This window comes from Lygodium microphyllum, chromosome 8 (genome assembly GCF_053477565.2).
Source record: "Lygodium microphyllum isolate KBCC chromosome 8, Lygodium_microphyllum_v1.1.10, whole genome shotgun sequence".
NCBI lineage: Eukaryota > Viridiplantae > Streptophyta > Polypodiopsida > Schizaeales > Lygodiaceae > Lygodium > Lygodium microphyllum.
Window position 1 is genome coordinate 111,297,701 of NC_141142.1, and position 22,135 is coordinate 111,319,835.

Sequence of the window (22,135 nt, forward strand, 5' to 3'; positions counted from 1 at the left end):
AAATTTGCATCAATCCCCTACTTTTCAAATGGCCTGTATGATTTAATAGGGGTTTGAGGTTCAAGAGTGAGCTTCCTTGGCCTTGTTATTTGGCATGCATCACAAGCCTTGCACCAAAATTAGATATCCTGATGTAGACTTGGCCAAACATACCTGCTTGAAGTATTTTCCTACTTGTGATATCATGGGCAAAATGGCCACCTCATACTCCATCATTGCAAGCTTTCAAAATGTCACTAATTTCATTGTAAGATGGGACCTTGTGAAGAACTTAATCTTTTCCTTAACAATAGAGCTCATTGTTGATGAGTTGACATCTAATTGCCTTTCAGTTAGCCATCTTTGTTGCTCCTTAGTTAAGTGATTTGGATGCTTTCTTGTCTCTAAAAAATAAATATTATATTGTAGATGTTCACTACCATGAAACTTAAGATCTTGTAGCTTTGCAACTCCACCATTTGATCTCCCATTTTTTTACTAGCCAAGGTATTTGTGATCTGATTCTTCTCTTGCAACAAAGTATCCATGTATATCTTTAAATTTCTTCATAAGACTTCTCACCTCCCTTACTTTGGTGGCCAAATTTCCATTCTTACAAGTCTATTAAGTTCCTTGAATCTGTTTGATCAATAGCATGGAATCACCAAAAACATTCAATCTAATCCCATTATCTAGACACCATTCCAGTCCCTTAGAAAGGGCTACATACTCTGCTTCATTGTTTGATCTCACCCCTTGGAGGGAAACTCCCCTTCCCATTACCTTCTCTCCCATAGGTTTAAAAACCACTATACTTGTTCATGCATTTCCTTCCTTCCTCTTATATGCTCCATCAAAGTAGAGTGCAAAGGCTTCATCTAGTATCTTAGGCGACTCCATTTATGGTTGTAGCATGAGATTGTTGTTGGTTTTTACCTTTTTCTCATGTTATCTTTGAGTTAGCACATTGGCAAGGCACTCTTGAGTTCAATCTTCCACTATTACTATAAAGTCAAATATTTGTAACTAGATCACCCACTTAGAAATCCTAGATGAAACATCCATGTATTGTAGAACATAGGGAAAGATTTTCTCTACAGTGATAACAACAAAGCACCTTAGTAAATAAAAGATAGGAGCGAAATTTCTTTACACAAAACGTAAGAGCTAAAACCATCTACTCAATAGGAGTGTAGCTCTTCTTTATTGGTTTAATCACTCTACTAGCAAAGTAGTGTAGGAGCTTTTGCTCTACCACCAAGACCCACGGACCGCTTATTGTTTCAAGCATTCCAAGCCGAGCACTAATGGCTACCTCTCACATAGCCGACGCGCCATCCATATCTACGGGTGTAGTGAGGTTACCTCCATGCCGTTCGAGTTATCTCCTCTCTCGCGCACTCTGGTAGCTCCATGATCCAAGTACAAGCTTCAAGCAAGCTCCATCCTCAAGCTCCACACTCCAAGCTCCATCATCGTGAGCAAGAGAAGAGAAGAGAAGAGAAGAGAAGAGAAGAAAATAGGAGAAGATGGAGAGCTTCTCCTCCTCGGTCCCTCACCCTCACACACTCACTCCCTCCCACTCTCACACTCCCTCTCTCAAAGCAGAAGCTCAAGCAAGCAAGAACAAGAAGAAGAAGAAGAAGAGGAGAGCCACTTTTTGCCACATACAAGAATGAGCTTCTCATTCACTTTTCAACCTTATATACAAAACGCTAAATCCCTTTTGGGCAGTCATCCCCTTTTCCCCTTTTTTACACGGCCGACCGTAGCCTAGGCCCTTTTTTCATTGTCCCTCCATCTTCCTAGCTTCCTTTCCACCGCCCGTCTACATTTACAAATTGCACGGGTGAGAGCCCGGCGCTCCTTGAATTAAACCATGATGCGCTTGCGCTCTTTTACAAAAGTTTTGACTTGTGCTTTTCCTCATCGCCTTTGTCTTCCATTTCTCTTTGCCTTGGCCTTTTTCTTTGTCTTCTATTTTAGCTTTCCAGATTTTCCACCGCCTAGCACTCTTCTTCAAGGTTTCAGGGTGCGCCTTTGTATTTTAAAATGCACATTTCCCCTTTTGCATTTGCCTTGGGCTTTTTAAGGTTGCCCCTGCTCTTTTGGCCTTTTCTCCTCTTCTTTCTTCTGTTAGGCTACCTTTTTTTCGCCTTTGCCCTACGTGTTTTTTATTTCCTTTTGCTTTCTTCGTGTTGGGGTTAACATTATCCCCCTTCTAGACGAGTGCCAGTCCCATGGCACTCTTCGTCGAAGGTAGCATGCGGAGCTTGCACCGAAGATGTGGATGGAAGGGACTGTTGTGGTTTGCCTTGGAGGAGTTCTGATGTAGGGGCTGATGAAGGTCATTGGTGGCACTGTGCTGTTCTGATTGGTTGGTGATAGATTGTTGTTGGTGGCAATAGGGCTACTCTTTGTTGGGAATGGTCACTCATAGCTGGCACGGGTGTTGGTGTTTTTGGGATGCTCATGGTGGATTCTGCGCGTGATGATTCTCCAGTGGTCTTACATGATGAAGTAAAGGACAAAAGGTTAGAGTTGAGTGTTGATGTAGAGCGGTCGGCGCTTTCGTTGGAGTTTTTAATACTTGCAATTGGAAAACCTCTAAGGTGGTCTCTCCCTAAGGGGTAGTGCTAGTAGTCTTAGCGTGCACAAGACATATTTTGATTAGTTTGGGAGACAGATCGAACTCTAAGCAAGCCTGGAGTATTGTCCTACACTTGAGGACCCAAACTATGTGTAGACTTTGGTATAGATATTGTGTGAGTGTACGTACATACTTAGATATTACGTAGGTAGAAGACTGCGGGCTGGTTTCGCATGACGTCATGTGGATGAAGCAAAGTGGTCCATGATGGAAAGAAGTACACGTGAAGGTGGGTGCAACATCCTGTGTATTGTGATTGCACGATGTAGCAGGAGAGAACACAGGGATAGTGTACTATCCTTAGGTGGTAGACATGGGGCCGGTGCGATGAGGACGATGTACTGTGCATGACCATTCGTGCGGTGCGTGCCCCAATTGATTGCCATGGTTTTAAGGCAGAGTGTAAGAGGGAATTGTGTGAATGGTTCAGGGTGAGAGGTCTAACCACAGGCGAGACAAGCTCCCTAGGGTTGTCCTGCCCTTGATGTGCCCTGAACTATTGTGAGTGATGCTAGGGGGCTAGGGGACTAGGGACGGAGCCAGCCGACCAAGGTCACTAGACGCACCTAATTTGAGGACCCCTAGGTGCGGTGCTGTGATCGTGGGTGCTTTTTTATTTTTTCGTTCTTTTGTTTTCTTCTCCTTTTTTTTTTTTGCCACAATACAACCATTGCAATATGCGGAGGCTATGAGCCTTTCAATGGGTCGGGACATGTCAAGCCTCGAAGGCTTAGGAAATGGATATGACCATGATGATTTTGCCCTAGCCTCGTTGTTAGGGGAGCCATTGTTGCGATATCGGTGCGATTGTAGTAACATCCGTCGTGAGCTCATTGTAGAGCTTGGCCCAAGAAGAGAGTGTAGCCCATGACTATGCGTTGGTTCATGCGATGTGGGCACTTGCAAGGGTAATTGTTCTCGTTCAGTAGCGTGGCTTTGTTGCGGTTCGTGCACGGTTGCTGGTTTTGCGGTGACCCAGGCGTTGAACACTTTCGCACAAAGACCTGTATCATCCTGCATCCACTTGTCACTTCATGAGAGTACATGCATGGTATATGCCGCAACTATAATAAACCAATGCAACGCAAGGAGACATCACTTATCTAAATTTCATGGTATTGACTTAGATACTTATCACCTGCGCTTGATTAGCTTTTTCTTTTGCTAAAGATGTGAAATATATTAAATGCAGATATGAAAAGTTTGTACAATTGGGGAACATGTCAACACTTAACCATTTAAAGACAAAAAGTCATGGCCAGGTAGCATTTGATAAGCCTTTTATACAACATGGGGCTACTCTATTTGTATGAGGCGGGGCGAGTCTAGATGGTTGGGCGACTGAGGCTGTGCTGGTGAGAGGCTCCTGTGAGGCTGGGAGGGGAAAATGTCGACTGGGACCCGGATGGTGTAGTCCCTGGCCGCAACTGTTTCTAGAATGCTTTTAAACAATGCGTCAAATTATTGCTTGTCTTGAGCTACCCTCTCCTCTTTCGAGCACCTGGTGCTCGAGCATCTGGTAGGAGCTTACACGGCTGGTGTTGCCATGCCCTGTGTGCTCCCTTGAGCTTCTATTCCCCTGACCTGGGGATCTTTTGGCCTACATTTGGACTGGTGTCGCTTCATTTCTTTGCATACCTTTCAAGGGTAGGTACGTAGTGTTCCGGCGGAGGTGCTTTTGGTACATGCTCCCTTCGACGGCGGATAGCGTCCTTGCAAACCAACTGCACTAGGTGCTCCATGCTGGCTATTGTAGGGGGACCTACAAAATGTGAACCAAGGATTAGGCCTCGAGGCAGGATAAAACTATTTGCATGGAAGGGATTACACAGTGGGTTATCAAGCGCATATGATGAGGAGGGGAGAGGTGAGGCATGCAGTGTTTGTTGTAGAGGGATGGCCCCCATGATGATGTTCATTTTGCCTCCAGCCATTAGCAGATATTGGCTTATGCTAAGTTGTGTGGACTGGTTGTCATGGAGTGGGGCAGGGCTCATCCTTGGAAGGATAGACCGAAAATGGGGAAAGGTGTATAGAAAGGGACGGTACCGTGTCTACACCATCAGAGTTGTTGGTCAAGGCTTCCTATGGTGGTAATGAGGGTTGCATGCCCTTCACTTGGAGGTGGGGATGGTCACATGACTTTTAAATGTGTGATGAGAGGAGGACCTGAGGAGCTTAGCCTGTCAAACCCAACTCTTCTCCCTGCGCTTGACTATCATTGCTTGTGTGTGTTGATATTGTTTATACAGGGTCACACAAAAATCATTGTTTATTTATATACATATTTACGAATCCATGTCACTTCATGAGGATAAAAGCCAATTGTAGAACTCCGAATTGTACTGAATTGTGGCACACGCATCTAATACTCATGGCAGCTTACTCAATATCGATAGATATTTTGCAACATCGAGTAGCATTGAACCTTGTCCGAGTCTACTGGCAACATGTAGCTCCTCCTTAGTGAGAACCTTATTAGCCAAAGAGTTCTCTTGCCTAGTTCTAGCTAAGTTCGTACCCCGAATGGCAGTTAGCACTCGAAAGGAAGTTGGCGCCATATAGGTTGGGTCTCTTTGAGACCGCCATTTGGCCAATCGCTCTTCTGAGAGACTGTCATGATTTGGGCTCCTAGTTCAGCCATTGCAACACTATTTTCAAACCAACGTTTCTCAAATTGACTTTGACTCTTCGATTGTCGCTTTATCTCTAAGAGATTTGGTTGGTAGAGCACATCATTGAACGTTACAGTTAAGCGTAGTTCGTCGGCTTTCTCGTCAGAGATGAGTCACATGCGTTCATGCAGGAGTCTATCATAGTGCTCGTTAAGATGTTCTTGCTCTTCCCAGGATAGGGAAAATGGCAAGTATTCTTCAAGCTACTCCTTAAGGAATGCGCCCATGTCTGCAAGGATATAGACACATGAGAACACCTTGAGCTTAGCATCCAACTCAGTTAAGCATTCTGCGACACTTCTATGTTCAAGAAGGGCTTGCTCGGTTGCTATCTCATGCAAGGTTCTAGGAGTTTGCCTAGGCTTTAGCATAGTTGGGGGCTCAGGCCTAGATGAGCAAGATTGGTCAACGCTAGGATTGCTTATGCTCTCGGGGATTGTGCGTTTTTCCTGAGGTTTTTGGTGCTATTTTGTCATGGTTCTCCTCGGATGTGACTGGTATAGATTTGTCACCCTATTGTGACAGCGTTGTATCCACTCTTGATTGGTCGATGCGAGTTCTATTGTCGGTGGATTGAGTGTTGAAAGCAACTGTTGATGGCAATGGCTGCTTTGATTTTTCAGAGCACACGGATGTGTCTGAGGTTTCACCGCTATTAGGAGAGACATCAATGGGTTCATTGGTGGATGGACTTGATGCTTTATTCCCCATCTCTCCAACGCTCTTGGTCTCAATGCTCTTGGGGTCCACAACCACCTGTAGCTGCTGTTGTTTTCGTTGTTTTCTCCTCTTTTTCTTGGTCAGTGAAGGTGCATAACTTAATGACTCAAGACCCTGAACTAGGTCAGCCTTGATGTGCTTGGTTGGGCCTCAACTTTCCCTTGCTCTGGTGTGTCCTCATGGGACATAGCCGTGGCCTGCTGAATAGCCTTGCTAGGTTGTGAGGGTACAACTACCTCCCTTTTTGGAGAGTCTAGCTCTTCCCTTCTGTTTAACTCCTCCAGTCTAGGCTTTAGGCGCTTTGGAAGTGCTGGAGTTGTTAATGAAGTTGGTTGCGACACCTCCTCCACAGGTAAACTACTAAGGACATGTTCTGCAAGGGGCATTGTCATGGCCAAGGGCTATGACTGCTATGATCCCTGATTTGAAGTAGTACCATCTAGTTCAGTGGACTTGCTACTATTGGTGGATTGCAGTGTCAAGTCCTTAGGACAATTGGAAGTGATCCTGTCTTTTGTTCCCCTTGGAGCATTCATTTGCGTCGATCGATCAGTTGAGCTAGCCACGGTGGATTGCATAGGCATGTCCTTAGGTTGAGAGCTAAGAGTGGTGTCGTGCCCTGCCTCTTGGACATTTGGAAGCTCTGATGTAGGTAGAGATTGGGATTGAGTAGCCGCACTTGACAAGTGTTGTGCTTCCTATGTCCGTTTAGGGGAAGAGGGTGTAGGAGACTTGGGATTCCTAAGTGGCTTTGAAACTGGCTGGGAGATTTGCTCGTGGCTGTTAGATGATTTTGCTATTTGCTTTGTTGAGCATTTAACCTTGCCATGAGCAATGTTGTGCCTATGATGCATGCTATCCTCTTGGGGAATCAAAGGCTCCTTGGGCACTAGTGGCTTTTGCGTATCACATCTGATGTCTACTTGTCAAGCACGCTAGGTTGAGGATCTATCCTCCAATTGGTCCCGTTGGGTTTCTTGATTTCAACCATAAGGGGCTCGGTCACTCCACTGTTTTTGACTTGAGACTTGGTTTTTCGTTTAGATCTCCTCCTACACTTCTTTGCTCTTGATATGATCTGGCCTTCAGTCGACAAAGGAGGTTTAACAGGGGGTTTTGGTACCCAAATCTATCAGTTACGTGCATAATATCCTTGAGCACGTAGCAACGCTTTGGATATCCATCGCGGCGTTGTATTGACTCTCCATCGATACCTTCATCTATAAGGCTTGGGCTTCTTTTGGGGTCTTCTACGATATTTGTAAGTCCAAAAGTCGTCCTTGGCATTGTCTCCTGACCTTCTTGTTTCAGGCATGGCCTCACTCACTGGTTCTCGTTGTTTGACCTGTGCTTGTATTAACTCTTCCAACAAGTCCTTGCTCTCGTCAGTAGGTTTGACTGTTATGTCAGCACCTTGCTTGCCTTTCCCTCGAGGTTCGATGAGGTCACCCTTGCTAAAGGTCATGACTATCCTCACACCCAGTAGTGTCAAGTGTATCCTCTGTGCTACATAGTCGGCCTCACACTTGGTCGCTCTTTTGAAGGCTCTTCCAAGGAGGGTTTCCTTTCCGCAAGTACCATTATTTGGAGGAACATGAAACGTGATAGGCAAGCTCTTAGTTTCAATTGTCGTGAGGATTTTGCACTTCCCTATAAGTGCTTGTAGGTGTCCCCCATAAGGGCTAAGAGTTGCATTAGTCGGTGTCAGCTCTGGTTGGCCTAGAAGGGTCCATGCCTCATAGGTCAAGATATTGAAATCTGCTCCTTCATCAATCAGAGCATCGATGGTATGCTCTCTTTTCATGGTGAGTTTGATCCTAAGATAAGCAGGTGGTATTATGTCTTCATCTTCCGGGTCTTGGCTTGTAAATTTAAGCCTTCTGATAAATGCCCTTGAGTCCCCAACTGCACGACCAGATGTGGATTCTCCACCACTGGTGTCTTGGATCATCAGTGCAGTGCTATTCAAGGAGCATCTATCATCAGGACTGTCATATCTAGTCATCCTCGCTGTTGTAGCTTGATGTTGTTGATTTTCGCTTTGACTAGATTTAGTCCGAATGTAACACGTATGTGTTTTTGCAGTGTGGCCTTTTTGCCCTTATTGGCTAGATTGGCCCATTGAGGTTCTAGGGTCTCTGTTTGTCTTTGTTCGGGTATGGGCTTTTGGTTGCTCTTTTGCAAGTGAGAATCCATGCTCGTGTAGAGCCATTACTACACCAAGGTCCAATTTGGAGGACCTGTCACGGCACGCGTTTTCTCTCCAACCTACTTGGGGGAGGTGCGGAGGGGGCAGATCCCCCTTTGCGGGGGTCCAGGGGGGGCAGTCCCCCCCGACCCGCAAGGCCGTTACGATAAATGCCATATATGATTTGAAGGACCGTCTACAGACAATTTTGAACTACTTGCTTCTAGATTTCAGCCCAGTGATCGATCTATGAGGTGGTTTCGGCTCTATATGGTCTCTCGATCAGTTTCAAGGTCTATAGGTTAAAATTTGAAAAAATCTAAATTCGGCCTAATCGGTCCAAATTGCAGGGGCCGAATGCCTGATCTGGCCCATCCGAGGGCCAAGCAGTAAGGGCCAAATGTAACTGGTCCGAATGTCAAACTTGGCCAGTCCGAGTCTGGTTGTCCGAGGGCTGAGTGGGCGAGGGCCGAGTCGAGTGGGCCGAGTCGGCAGGGCCGAGTGGCCGAGCGGTCAGAGGGCCGAATTACCACGCGTTCGAGTCAGGTGATCCGAGGATAGTGGGCCGAGGGTCAAGTCAGGTGGGCCGAGGCCGAATTTCAAAGTTGGTCCGAATGCTCAATTCGGACCAAGGGCCGAGCGGTGGGTGTCTGAGTCAAGTGGTCCGAGTGGTAGTGGGCCGAGGGCCGAATGGCTAATCGGTCCGAGGGTCGAGTCAGGTGGGCAGAGTCAAGTGGTCTGAGTGGTAGTGGGCCGAGGGCCGATTCTGGGACTCAGCCCAAAATCGTTGTCACTCGGACATGCCGAGCGCGGCGTGTTTTTTTACCGGCGCAACGATAAATCACCCGAATCACACGATTCAGGTCACGGCCTGTCATACACACCTCTAGATCAAAGCTATGGATGGAGGGGAAGAGTTGTATATACGTGGAATAGCCAATAAACTCCAAAATGCAAATTGGCAAACGAATCAAACCTTCATGCCCTGTTATGACAGCAGAAACCCTGACATCTTTTCCAAATTCAAAAAACCAAAAACCTACTTGCTAAGGAGATCGAATACCTCTTCAAACTTCCTCACTTTCTACCTATCTATCTCAAGCACTGGTTCGGGGAGAAAACCCTTACTTCGATGCTCGTTTCGAAGTGCGCAAGCACTCATGACTTGAATACGTTGGTCTCGGCAACATAACCAAAATGTGGAAGCTTTCGCTCTACCGCCAAGACCCACGGACTGCTTATTGTTTCAAGCGTTCCAAGCCGAGCACTAATGGATACCTGTCACATAGGTGATGCACCATCCATATCTATAGGTGTAGTGGGCTTACCTCCATGCCGTTTGAGTTATCTCCTCTCCTACGCACTCTGGTAGCTCCACGATCCAAGTGCAAGCTTCAAGCAAGCTCCATCCTCAAGCTCCACGCTCCAAGCTCCATGGCGGCGGCCAAGAAGAAGAAAGAAGAGAAAATGATGACCTTTTGTGTGTGTGTGTGTGTGTGTGTGTGTGTGTATATATATATATATATATATATATATATATATATATATATATATATATATATATATATATATATATATATATATATATATATATATATATCTATCTGTCTGTCTCTCTCTCTCTCTCTCTGTCTGTCTCTCTGTCTGTCTCTCACTTTTCAACTTTATATACAAAACCCTCGTTTTTCCCTTTTTTACACGGCCGGCCGTAGGCTAGTAGGCCCTTTTTCCATTGTCCCTCCATCTTCCTAGCTTCCTTTCCACTGCCTGTCTACATTTACAAATTGCATGGGTGAGAGCCCCGGCGCTCCTTGAATTAAACCATGATGCGCTTGCGCTCTTTTACAAAAGTTTTGACTTGCGCTTTTCCTCGTGCGCCTTTGTCTTCCGTTTCTCTTTGCCTTGGCCTTTTTCTTTGTCTTTTGTTTTAGCTTTCTAGATTTTCCACCGCCTGGCACTCTTCTTCAAGGTTTCAGGGTGCACCTTTGTATTTTAAAATGCACCTTTCCCCTTTTGCATTTGCCCTGGGATTTTTAAGGTTGCCCCTGCTCTTTTGGCCTTTTCTCCTCTTCTTTCTTCTGTCAGGCTACCTTTTTTCCACCTTTGCCCTACGTCTTTTTTATTTCATTTTGCTTTCTTCGTGTTGGGGTTAACAAGTAGACAGGCCTCATGAGTAAGGTCCTTGGATCCTTTTATAGTAGTAGTACTTCTAGAGTCTTTGATCCCACACTAGGATTCACATAAAAATCTTGGTCCCAATATGGTGGTAGGATAATGGGAAGAGATGCTAGGATCTCTTTTATTTTTTGAAATTGTTGTTCACTCTCTTCATTCCAAGCAAACATTAGTGAGTTGGCAAGACCACTTGTGCTAATAGATAAATAAATCAAGTTAGGCACCTAACCTTTTGGATGAAAGAAGTTAGCTCGTTAATTGAGGTAGGAGCCCATTGTGTCAAGGGAGCATGAACCTTCTTCGAGTCATATTCAATTCCATTTTGTGATACCATATGGCCTAACAAGACTACCTTTCTTTCCCTAATGCAACATTTTTCTATGTTCAATTGCCCACCCATTTGTGCTAGTCTACTTACCCCTTCATCCACTCTAGCTAAGTGGAGGTAATGAGAACTATAGATACAAAAGTAATTAATAAACACCTTGATTGACTTACTAAAGAATGGCTAAAAAACAAGTTCATAAAATTTTGAAAGGTAGCAATGGCATTGGTTAGACCAAAGGGCATGGCTCTATTTGCAAAAGGTGCTTGTTTTTCAATAGAGAGGTTCAGTAGAGGTGGATGAATGCTTATCTTTAATACCTCTCTCTCCCTCTCTCATCTATGCACCTTTCATACCCGCGTCTTTCTCTCTCACAACTTTTATACCTCTCTCTCTCTCTCTATTGCATTATCTCTTGCCTGTGGAAAGTTTTTCGTACCCTTAGCAATGGAATGAGTGGGAAAGGAAATTATGTATGGACACATCAAATAACCCTTGGCAAAGCTAGATTGTATTTTTTGGATGTGGTGGCTTTCCATTCGCCCTCCATTCCCTCATTGCCATTCACCTCAAGCACTCCTTCTCTTACTACGTTGGTTACTATTGCCCAACTTGCACCCCCTCAATTGGCTGATAATGCTAGCCTTATCGATGGCAATTGTGATAGCCATGTGGACAGCTTCAATTTAAGGTTCAAATATCTTCCTAGCCAAAGTTAGAGGAGGCTAGGTGGCTAGCGATTGCACAAGTGGAAGACAAATAGATGGTGGATTAACAAGGTCAAGGAGAATCAAATGTGCTACCAAACAGATGGCAACTAAATATTGGTGCCGATGATAGTGAGGCACAAGTATCAGTCAAGCTCTCTCTCTCTCTCTCTCTCTCTCTCTCTCTCTCTCTCTCCTTTAGTCTCTCTCAATTTATTCTTCTCCTATCATCTTAATATACTTTAACAAATCATTAGCACCATTATTAAGACTGGCAAAGCTCCACAATCATGTCTTACTTCATATGAAGCTTTTCTTACAAGGCTTCTATTGGTTTTGGCACAGGATCTTTAGGCACATCTAGACGTTTTGATCCAAATGTCATAGCTACAAAGTTGTCATTTCAACTATGGAAAACAACATTTTTATGTTTTGTCTTTTTATTTGTTTGTGAAGAACATGTGTGTGATCTTACGAGGCGTATGTGAGTTTATGCCACTTTTTGTGGTTCTTATCATTTTGGAGGGATCCAATTATTTATACTATATCAACACAATGTATCTTGCATATATTTCTTATGCAACTAAGCAAGCAAGTAGCAAAAAAAATATTGACATATGTTGAGTTTGAATTACTACCAAATGAAGTAATGCCTCTTTATTAAGGCATGCACAATCACTAATGCAAAGATGAATGTATATTTTCCATAGCATGCACGCACGCACGCACGCGTGCGCACATGCGCACACGCACACACGCGCACATGCATGCGCGCGTGCGCACACACACACACACGCGTGCACACACGCACGCATGCACACACACACACACACATGCACGCACACATGCTAATGTCAATATTTTATATTTTATAATAGCTAGACTCTTATTTAAGCTCACATGAAGGTATTTCGCAATGAAGATAGGCAAGTATATTTAAGTGTTGATTTTGTTTTGAGCACCAAGATTGATATGTACTTGATTCAAAGGTAGAGAGAGGAGTGTGTGTGGCAAGGGAGGAGTTGTGTAGTGGAGAGTTTTTGGCCTTTGTTTTTTTCCATGATTCATATAACAATTTCATGGGCATTGTATTATAGAAACAGGAACATAGGGATTTTGTGTACGTATGCATTTGTAATGCATCATATTGTATCAATAGAACACTCTTGAATCTCTTTAGAGCCATGGTAAAATTTTCACTCACCAAATACACACATAGACTATACGTCAATAGTCTCTGTGTGTGTGTATGAGAAAGGATTATTGCAATGCAATGGTGTCTCCAATTTCAACTACCTCTCCCACTTCTAAGCTATCCAACCGATTCACTTAACACCATTTCCCTACTCATATCAATTAAGTGGATTGTAATTGGTAGTTGGAGGAAGTGGTGATAGGTAAGGCTGGTGGGCCTTATCTCCATTAATCAACATTGAGCATAATAGGTTGACTTTGGTGCAAATCAACATTGCTTTCGCTGCCCATTAACAATGCCCCTTTACTAATGAAATACGTATTTTTCCATGGTACATTGATGGTTTCAAACATTGAACTACAACTTATGTCTATATTTTTATATATGACAAATTAGTACTTTATAGACTGCACTTTCATAATTGAGATGTGGTATTTGTTAGTATGGATATTCTACTTACAAAGCTTATTATGAGGCTAAAAGATTATATGATTTTTATTGCATTCCAACATTTATAAAGTTTTTTCATGGACAAAGATTGTTTGTACTTGAAATATGTGTATCATATATACACAAACATAAGCGTTGAGTTCTCTAGGCTTTTCAATGTGATGGGACATGATACTGAGAGAGAGAGAGAGAGAGAGAGAGAGAGAGAGAGAGAGAGAGAGAGAGAGAGAGAGAGAGAGAGAGAGAGAGAGAGAGAGAGAGAGAGAGAGAGAGAGAGAGAGAGAGAGAGAGAGAGAGAGAGAGAGAGAGAGAGAGAGAGAGAGAATGTAGCTTTTTATGGGCTTTGTGAATAAGAGCAATCATTTATAATGATCTAAACTAACCTTTCCTTCTCTAGTTTGTGTGTGTGTGTTTTTTGGGTCATATCACATGCGAGAGAGAGAGAGAGAGAGAGAGAGAGAGAGAGAGAGAGAGAGAGAGAGAGAGAGAGAGAGAGAGAGAGAGAGAGAGAGAGAGAGAGAGAGAGAGAGAGAGAGAGAGAGAGAGAGAGAGAGAGAGAGAGAGAGAGAGAGAGAGAGAGAGAGAGAGAATGTAGCTTTTTATGGGCTTTATGAATAAGAGCAATCATTTATAATGATCTAAACTGACCTTTCCTTCTCTAGTTTGTGTGTGTGTTTTTTGGGTCATATCACAGAGAGAGAGAGAGAGAGAGAGAGAGAGAGAGAGAGAGAGAGAGAGAGAGAGAGAGAGAGAGAGAGAGAGAGAGAGAGAGAGAGTGTGTGTGTGTGTGTGTGTGTGTGTGTGTGTGTGTGTGTGTGTGAGAAAGGGTTAGTGCAAAATAATGGTTACCTCCATTTTCAATCACCTCTCCCACTTCCAAGCCATCTCTATCTTCCGTTTCTTAGCAACCTTTCCTAACTCATGCCAATTATGTGGATTGCAATTTACAATTGGAGGAAAGTGGTGATAGGCAAAACTAGTGGATGACATCTCTATCCATCAGCATTGACCATTGGGTGACATTCATAGTTTGACTTTGGTGCAAACCAATACTCCTTTCATTACCCATTAGCAATCTTTGTTCCCTTATCAACACAATACCTCAAATTTTGCCAAGCTAATTGATCCAAGTGAACACATTGTTTTATCATTTTAAACATTTAATTGTAACTTAGATCAATAAGATTTTATATGACAAATTAATATTATGTATGCTAGGCTTTCATGCGTGAGATGTAGCATTTATGTAGTTCATGAAGAAACATCTTAATGATAACTGTGGTTAGTATGGATTCTACTTCCAAAGCTTATGATGAGGCTAAACTATAATATAATTTCAATTCTATTCCAACAGATCCTAATAAAGTTTCTATATGGATAAATATGTTTTCTACTCAACCTTTGCATCTCACACACACAAAATTATTATTCACACATAGGTCTTAAATATGTATGCAAATCATGATCTGAGTTCATATTTTACCATCAAAGGAAATAAATCCTGATATTTCATGTATCAGGTACAAAGTGCCACATAGGCCCATCCCTTCATATTTTGCCATCAAAGGAAAGAATTCTTGATATTTCACGTATTAGGTACAAAGTGCCTCATAATTACATGTGCAACAAAATATCACTTTTATTTGATCTTTTTTATGATTTACTCCCTTTTTTTTTCCCCAATTTACACTTTTTTAAAATTTCCACTCTAAACTATAATGTGCATGTGTAAAAAGATACATAACAGTAAAAGCAAAAAACTTAAGCTTAGCTTATCAAAAAGGCTTGGCCTTGTCAACAATAAAGCTTCGCTCATAGGAAAGCCTCATAGCTTTGTTTCCTGGTAGCCTCCTCATGCAAAATAAAGCCTTGCTTCGTATTGACTTCACTCTTATCAGCCTCTCTACCTTCATATCTATCCACCATGCCAAACACTCAAGGTTGCACCATTCCCTCTACCCTGCAGGCATCCAAATCCACCCTCGTATCCAAGGCAAGCACTCAAGCTATAGCCACATTGGTTCTCCACTTCAATCCAATTCCACTCCAACTCCACTTCAACTTGAATCCACTCAAGTTTGAATGATTGACCCACCCTAACGCTAAGTGCAACACCTAGAGTAGTGCCACTACTTTTGAGGGATGCTTGAGTGTGTCACTCAAGTGCCTCCAAAATGTCTCAATTGTAGAGCATCTCTCAAGAGACATGCAACCTATGATCACTAGGCCATGTGGGCACTAGCAACCACCAACCACTAATCACCATCTTCGATGCCATACTTGCACCACTTGATCCCAGACACAACCCATTGGACTCAAGCTTTAGTATAGTTCTGTTGGCTCTTGGTGCAGAGAATTGAGCCTCGATGGCTCCACTCGAAGTTAACCATTGTAGTTATTGATCGGATTCCAACACAAGCTACTACAGACTTGAATCTGATGCATGATTTGCCATCATCATGAGGGTCCCTTGGTTCATCTCAAGTGATGATTAATAGCATGGTGGTTCATGATATGTATGTATGCCCATTATGAGCTTTTCAATTTGCATACTAGCGAATTGTTGATTAGTTGATATTGAAGTGGTGCTTGTAGATACTTGTAGTCATCATTCTGCTTGTGCTTGTAGTTGTGCTTATAGTCCTCATTGACAAGTTAGAGCCTTTAATTCGTATAGTCACATAAAAATATGATGTGTAGTGAAATCTAGTGTATTTTTCATTATTTTGAGAAAATAAAAATTGTATTCAATAGTCTTAGGTAAACTAATAATCGTTGCACTTAGAACTAATATGGTTTGCTCATTCAATTGTGTCTCATCATTGTAGTCTTCACTTAAGCAAAGGCAACTACAATTTTTATATGTACAAGCTGTTGTAAGGTTAGAATTTACATTTTTTTCAGTTTTGTCATAATGAACTGTAAATCAAAGTAAAAAAAAGCAAAGAAAAGTGTGCAACTTCTCGAAAGATGGGAGAATGACAATTTCCCCCTATAATTATTAAACAATGAAGGGGCTTGTGCCAGCTCTTTGATATGCTGCTTCTATACTATGCTTATATGCTTTTTGTGTTATTGCTATGCTTTTATGATCTTGTAAGTTAATTATTAACCAAAAAATTAGTGACAAGTGAAAGCAATCATATCTTAGACTTTGACCAACCAACTTTGTGGTTTTGGTTTTTATGTTTTGTGAGATACTTTTCATGAATATGACATGTAAGGTTGTGCAACAATTTTGTCGCAAAATATTTAGAAACTTGTGAGTATTATTTATCTCATGCATAATTTGAAAGATGTGTATTCATCTCGCTTAAATATGGTCCAAAACACATTCTACGATAAGATTAAGATAATCCATAAAAAACACACAGAATCCCAATCCCTAAACTTGACTGCACGTGTCAACCTAGTTTGCGTACGAAGCACACGATTTTTTCTTTTATGAGCAAAGAGAAACCACACAAACGAAGGAGAGAGAGAGCCTCATGAGCTTTGCAAATTAGGAAACGGTGCAATGTGTGACTAGTGGCCAGAAGGGTAGATGTTTCTCAAGGCAAAGCAAATTACCAAAATTTGGCCTGAAAAACACAAATTACCAAAATTTGGCTTGAAAAACACATTCCATCCGACCCTAAATATTCTCTTCCCTACTCTCATCAAATCTCTCTCTTTTTTTTTCTCGTAAAATTCAAATCTCTCTCTCTCTCTCTGTGTCTGTAGCGACCAGAGAAGATGATCGAGCAGGGGTGTTGCCGCAACACGCTGCGTGCTGCGCAGTTCCGTCTCTTCATCTCTTTCTCGATGCAAAAAACCCGCGCTTCAGCCATTTCTACTTCTCCTTTAAACGAATGAGGCTCACAGATAGATGATCCTCCTAGCGCACCGACCGGAGCGACTACTCTCAGCCTTGACATGTGATCATGATTACTTACTCGAACTCGGCTTATTTGCCCATAGAAATGCATCACCGCTCATGCCTCATAATGTTGTTATCTGTCTTTTTGCAGGTCAATCTGCCGAAGTTAGCAAGCTTTGCAAAGAGAAGCGGCTTCATGAGGCAATTCAGTTTGCAGCCTCTCTAAGCAAACAGGGTGTGTCTCTATCCAAAGACATAGTCTACATGCTTATGCTGGAGTGCACCAGAAAGAGAGACAAAGCAGGTAGCGATCAAGTGCACTCTTTGTTGATCAGCAGCGGACTTGTGTCATGTGCATTAATCAGGGAGTGCCTCGTCCGAATGCTTGCCTCTTGTGGAAGTCTGGAAGAAGCCACTCAAGAGTTTGATGAGCTTCCAAAACCGAGTCTGTATGTATGGAATGCAATCATCTCAGCACATACCTCGTCTGGGGATAATGAAAATGCGATGGAACAATTTATCAGAATGCAGGAGAAGGGTATAAATCCTGACAAGCTCACTTTCTTGTCCTTGTTAAAGGTGTGTACTCGTGCACGATATCCAAGTTGGGGCAGGCATTTGCATGAACTAATAATTAAAAGTGGGTTTGACTCAGACAGAGTTGTATGCAACACCTTAATCAACTTGTACGCAAAATGTAAATGCCTAAAGGAGGCACACAAAGTTTTTGACATTATGTCTAGTCAAGATGTTTTCTCATGGGGCGCGATAATCACAGGGTATGCAGAAGACGGTGATGGTGTACGTGCCCTTCAGATGTTTGAGGAAATGAATAAGAGAGGTGTAGAACCTAATGTGGTAATTTTTTTAAGTATTCTGAAAGCATGTTCAAGTTTGGGAGACTTAATGAGGGGGAGCCAAATATATGATCAGGTCATTAGAGAAGGATTAGAGACTGACACTCTCCTGTCTTGTACTCTTATTGACATGTATGCCAAGTCTGGTGGCCTAGTGGAGGCACACAAACTGTTTGGCAGGTTGCAGGATGGTAATGTTGTATCATGGGGTGCATTGATTGCAGGGTATGCACAACATGGTAACAATGTTTTTGCTCTACAACTTTTTCAAACAATGAAACAAGTAGGTGTTCAGGCGGATAATTTCATTTATTCTTGCATTCTGAAAGCTTGTGGTAGCCTAAAGGCATTGCAGCAGGGAAGCTTTATACATAGTCAAATTCTCAGCTGCAGACTCAGTGTAGATGTGGTGCTGGGAAATAGCTTGATTGATATGTATGCTAAATGTGGAAGTCTCAACTGTGCACAGGTAGTCTTTGATGGTATGAAAACTCGAGATGTGGTGTCATGGAGTGTGATTATTGTGGCTAACACTCAGAATGATCAGGCTCAGCTTGCTCTTGAGTTGTATTCGAGAATGCAACAGGAGGGATATAAGCCAGACCAGTTCACATTTTCCTGTATCTTGAAAGCTTGTGGTAGCATTCAAGCCCTGAGGCATGGTAGGTTCATACATGGACAAATTGCTAGAAGTATTCTTATTCCTGATTTGGTCATTGGAAATGCTCTCATTTATATGTATTCTAAATGTGGCAGTTTACATGATGCCCAGCGAATGTTTGATAGTCTGCCCAGAAAAGATGTGGTTTCATGGAGTGCAATGATAGCAGGACATGCTCAAAGTGAACAGGATTTACATGCCCTCGAGCTATTTGAAAGAATGCAACAGGAAGGCATTGAAGCAGACAGCACAGCGTTTTCGAGTGCTCTCAAAGCATGTAGTAATGCCATTGCCATACAGCATGGCAGGTTGTTGCATGATCAGGTAATCAGAAAGGGCTACAAGTCTGATCTCATTATTGGAAATACCCTTATGGACATGTATTGCAAATGTGGTAGTTTGGAGGAAGCAAATAAAGTGTTTGATGGATTGCCAGAACGTGTGGTTGCAGCATGGGGTGTAATGATTGCTGGTTATGCACAGCATGGGCATGATTTTCTTGCACTTGAACTCTTTTTCAAGATGCATCAGGAAGGAGTCACACCAGACAAAATAGCGATTTTATGCATGTTGAAGGCCTGTGGGAAAATCGTAGCTTTGCAACAGGGCAGATTAATTCATGATCAGGTTGTTGGATTTCAGGATCAGATAGATGTAACAATAGGTAATGCTTTAATTGATATGTATGGAAAATGTGGTAGTCTAGAGGATGCACGTGCAGTCTTTGAAAGGCTGCAAAATCGAAATGTTGTCTCTTGGGATGCACTTATCACAGCCTATGTCCAGCAAAACCAGAATATTATTGCTCTTAGGCTTTGGGGGAGAATGCAAAAAGAAGGCATCAAACCAATTAAAGTCACTTTCTTATGTGCATTGAAAGCTTGCTGCAGCATTGGAGCAATAACCCAGGGTAGATTGCTGCATGACAGGGTCATTCTCAATGGGCTTGATGCAGATGTTGCCATTAGCAACACCCTTATTGACATGTATGCAAAGTGTAGCAGTTTGGGAGATGGAGTGCTGGTGTTCAACAAATTACCGGATCCAGATGTTGTGTCATGGAGTGCTTTAGTAGGAGGATATGGGCGGCATGGAGCATATGTACTTGCTAAGCAGTGTCTTGAGGACATGCAACAGCGAGGCTTGAGGCCAAATGATGCGGTCTATACAGGTATTTTGAATGCTTGTAGACAGGGAGGACTTGTTGAGGAAGGTCGCGAGTCCTTCAAATCCATGATTGAAGTCCATAGCATAAAACCTTGTCTTGAACATTATAGTTGCATGGTGGACCTCCTTGGCAGTGCAGGATACTTGGAAGAGGCCTTTAAGTTGATTCTAGCAATGAATTGTGAACCAGATGCTGTTGTATGGACCTCCTTGTTAAATAGCTGTAGGCTCTTCAATAATCTAGAGATAGGATTATGTTGCGTTGACAAACTGGTTCAATTGAACCCAAGCAATGCATCCATTTATGTGCTTACATCAAATACGTATGCTGGTAATGACATGTTGGATGAGGTTGACGATGTAAATAACCTAAGAAAGTCTGCACTTGCATGTAAAATATCTGGCATGGCATGGCTTGAAGTGAACAAGGATGTATATCAGTTTGTTGTAGGTGTCGATACTCACCCACAAAATGATGACGTGTATGTCAAAATGAAGAGATTGTGCTCATCATTGAAGGAAGATGCACATGTGCCACAGGAAGATTTTGTTTCAGAGCCAATCATATATGAAACTCAGCAAGATGCTTTCTCTGGGGGGGTTCCTCATTACAAACTGGAAGGCATCTATGGACAGCACATTCAGGAGACTCTGATTAACTGGCATTCTGCTTGTGTGTGCTGATTAAACCCTGGCAATCCAACCTAAACGGGAGTGTTCACTAAAACTTCATGTGGAGGGCAGCTTCATGGAAGAGATGGCAGCTGCAGCAGCTGATGAGCAACCAACTTCAAGAAGGGGTAAAACCTGAAAATGCAAGTGGGCAGCTGCTCCTGAGGGCTGGGTGGCAGCCTGCCATTGTGGGTGGAAGCCAACAAGGATGGGTGGCAACTCCAGCTATCTGGGCACCAACTCCAAGGCAGTGGTGGGAGCTCCAAGAAGGTGGCAGCCCCAGGAAAAGACAGCATTTACTAGGGACTAGAGGAGAGGAAAGTTGATGAGGGGGGAGTAATCAGTTCAGAATGATATGAGAGTGGACAATTGGGATGCCCACAACATGCCCTTTGTAAAGGAAGGACATGTTTACTAGGGACTAGAGGAGAGGAAAGTTGCCAGAACAAGAAAAGGTAGGTATATGACAAGCTCTTGTTGGGCAGTAGGCTATGGCAACTAGCTGATGAGGTGGCAGCTCTAGGACGTCATGACTTTGGTTGCTCAACACTTCCTCTTAGGACTAAGGTGCCCTAAGAGGAGTGAAAGAGACGTGCTCCACCTGCATACAACTTTCAAATGTATGGCAAATATGAACACAATAAGATCCAAAAGTCATAGTTATGTATCAAGGGTGTTGATGACGAGGGGAAACACATGTAATCCAAGAACTACAATTGAGAGGAAACCTGTGAAGAAGTATAGTAGATGTAACAAATCTAAATCTTATTACGCGTGAATAGGGCTTTGGGTTCATTTTTTTTTATAGATTAAGGCAAATTTTTTTATTTACTCCCTCCTTCCCCCAGCCGACTGTCGAGCTGGGGGAGAGGGAGGGAAGCATGGGACACCAAGCTCCTTGCTGGAGCTTGGAACAAGGAGGATCCATGCGAATGGACACGTTTGAGGGGGAGGATTCCCTCCCCTCCCCTATTTAACCAGAAGGGGGGGCCTGCTGCTGGGGGGGTACGAAGGATGGAAGAGGGTCGCCACAATAACGCTGCAGTCGACGAGGGAGTGTGGAAGGACACGGGAGAGAGCGTTGAGGGCTACCAAATGCTGCGCTGCCACCCTGCAATCTGTGGAAGGAGTGAGGGATAAGCCACCTCGTCGCCGTTTGCCCAGACGAGGGTTGCCCTCCCAGCGCCGCTGCCTGCAGACTTTCACCCCCCCCCCCCCCCCCCCCCCCCCCCGCCGCCGCCCGTCGTCACCGTCGGAATAACCCCCCGCCCCCCTCGCCCCCCTCCCCCCCCCCGTGGCTCTTGACCCCCACAGAAGCTTCATGAAGCTTCTAAGGGGGGGCTCCTCTAAGCCCCCTTCCTATACCCTTCACTTACCCTTTCACCCCCCTCCCGGTTTTATTCCCTTTTATCCTTTCACAAAACCACCCCCCTCCCCCCCCCCGTGCTTAAATTTATAAGTCCCTTCTTGTGTTTTCTTTGAAACCCCGTGTTGCACCCCCCCTCATATTCCTTTTTAACATACCCCCCTAAGCCCCTTTTTAACCCCAGTGTCCCCTTTTCCTTACACACCCTTTTCCCTCTCCCCCATGCTATAAGCCCTTCACCCTTCACCTTTTCCCTTTCACCCCGGGTTTAAATCCCTAAAGCCATTACTACTCCGTGTCCTAAAACCTTTCCAAAAAAAAAATCCCCCTTCCTATACCTTTTACTCCCAAGCCCAAAGATCTCCCAAGGCCCTTCATATGTTTGCGAAACCACACTCACACACTCCCTTTTTACTGTGTATATACCCCTATAGGGCCTTTTTAGGCTTTGTAAACCTTTTCCTCTTGAAGAAGCTAAGACCTTAAAGG

The 22,135-nt window shown here is 43.4% G+C and overlaps 1 protein-coding gene across 9 annotated transcripts; it reads left to right on the forward strand.

Annotated features, from left to right (window-relative positions):
- Positions 1–16,583: 16,583 nt before the first annotated feature.
- Positions 16,584–21,127, forward strand: LOC148032741 (putative pentatricopeptide repeat-containing protein At3g01580). 9 transcript variants are annotated; one of them, XM_087683401.1, is made up of 4 exons: positions 16,585–16,981; positions 17,075–17,461; positions 17,702–17,781; positions 17,923–21,126. In XM_087683401.1, the coding sequence occupies exons 1-4, from the start codon at positions 16,933–16,935 to the stop codon at positions 20,290–20,292; spliced, it is 2,886 nt and encodes a 961-aa protein (XP_087539527.1). In that variant the 5' UTR covers positions 16,585–16,932; the 3' UTR covers positions 20,293–21,126. The 9 variants fall into 9 exon arrangements, with proteins under 9 accessions (XP_087539522.1, XP_087539525.1, XP_087539524.1 ...); XM_087683396.1 differs by having other exon boundaries at positions 16,584–16,981; positions 17,075–18,249; positions 18,328–21,127; XM_087683399.1 differs by having other exon boundaries at positions 16,584–16,981; positions 17,075–18,063; positions 18,250–21,127.
- The last annotated feature ends 1,008 nt before the right edge of the window (positions 21,128–22,135 follow it).

What these genes read in the sequence shown, in the direction of transcription:
- LOC148032741 (XM_087683395.1), top strand. Translation starts at nt 16,933, where the DNA reads ATGATCCTCCTAGCGCACCGACCGGAGCGACTACTCTCAGCCTTGACA. An exon ending in ACTACTCTCAGCCTTGACAT is followed by an intron (nt 16,982 to 17,074) that starts GTGATCATGATT and finishes GTCTTTTTGCAG; the next exon opens with GTCAATCTGCCGAAGTTAGC.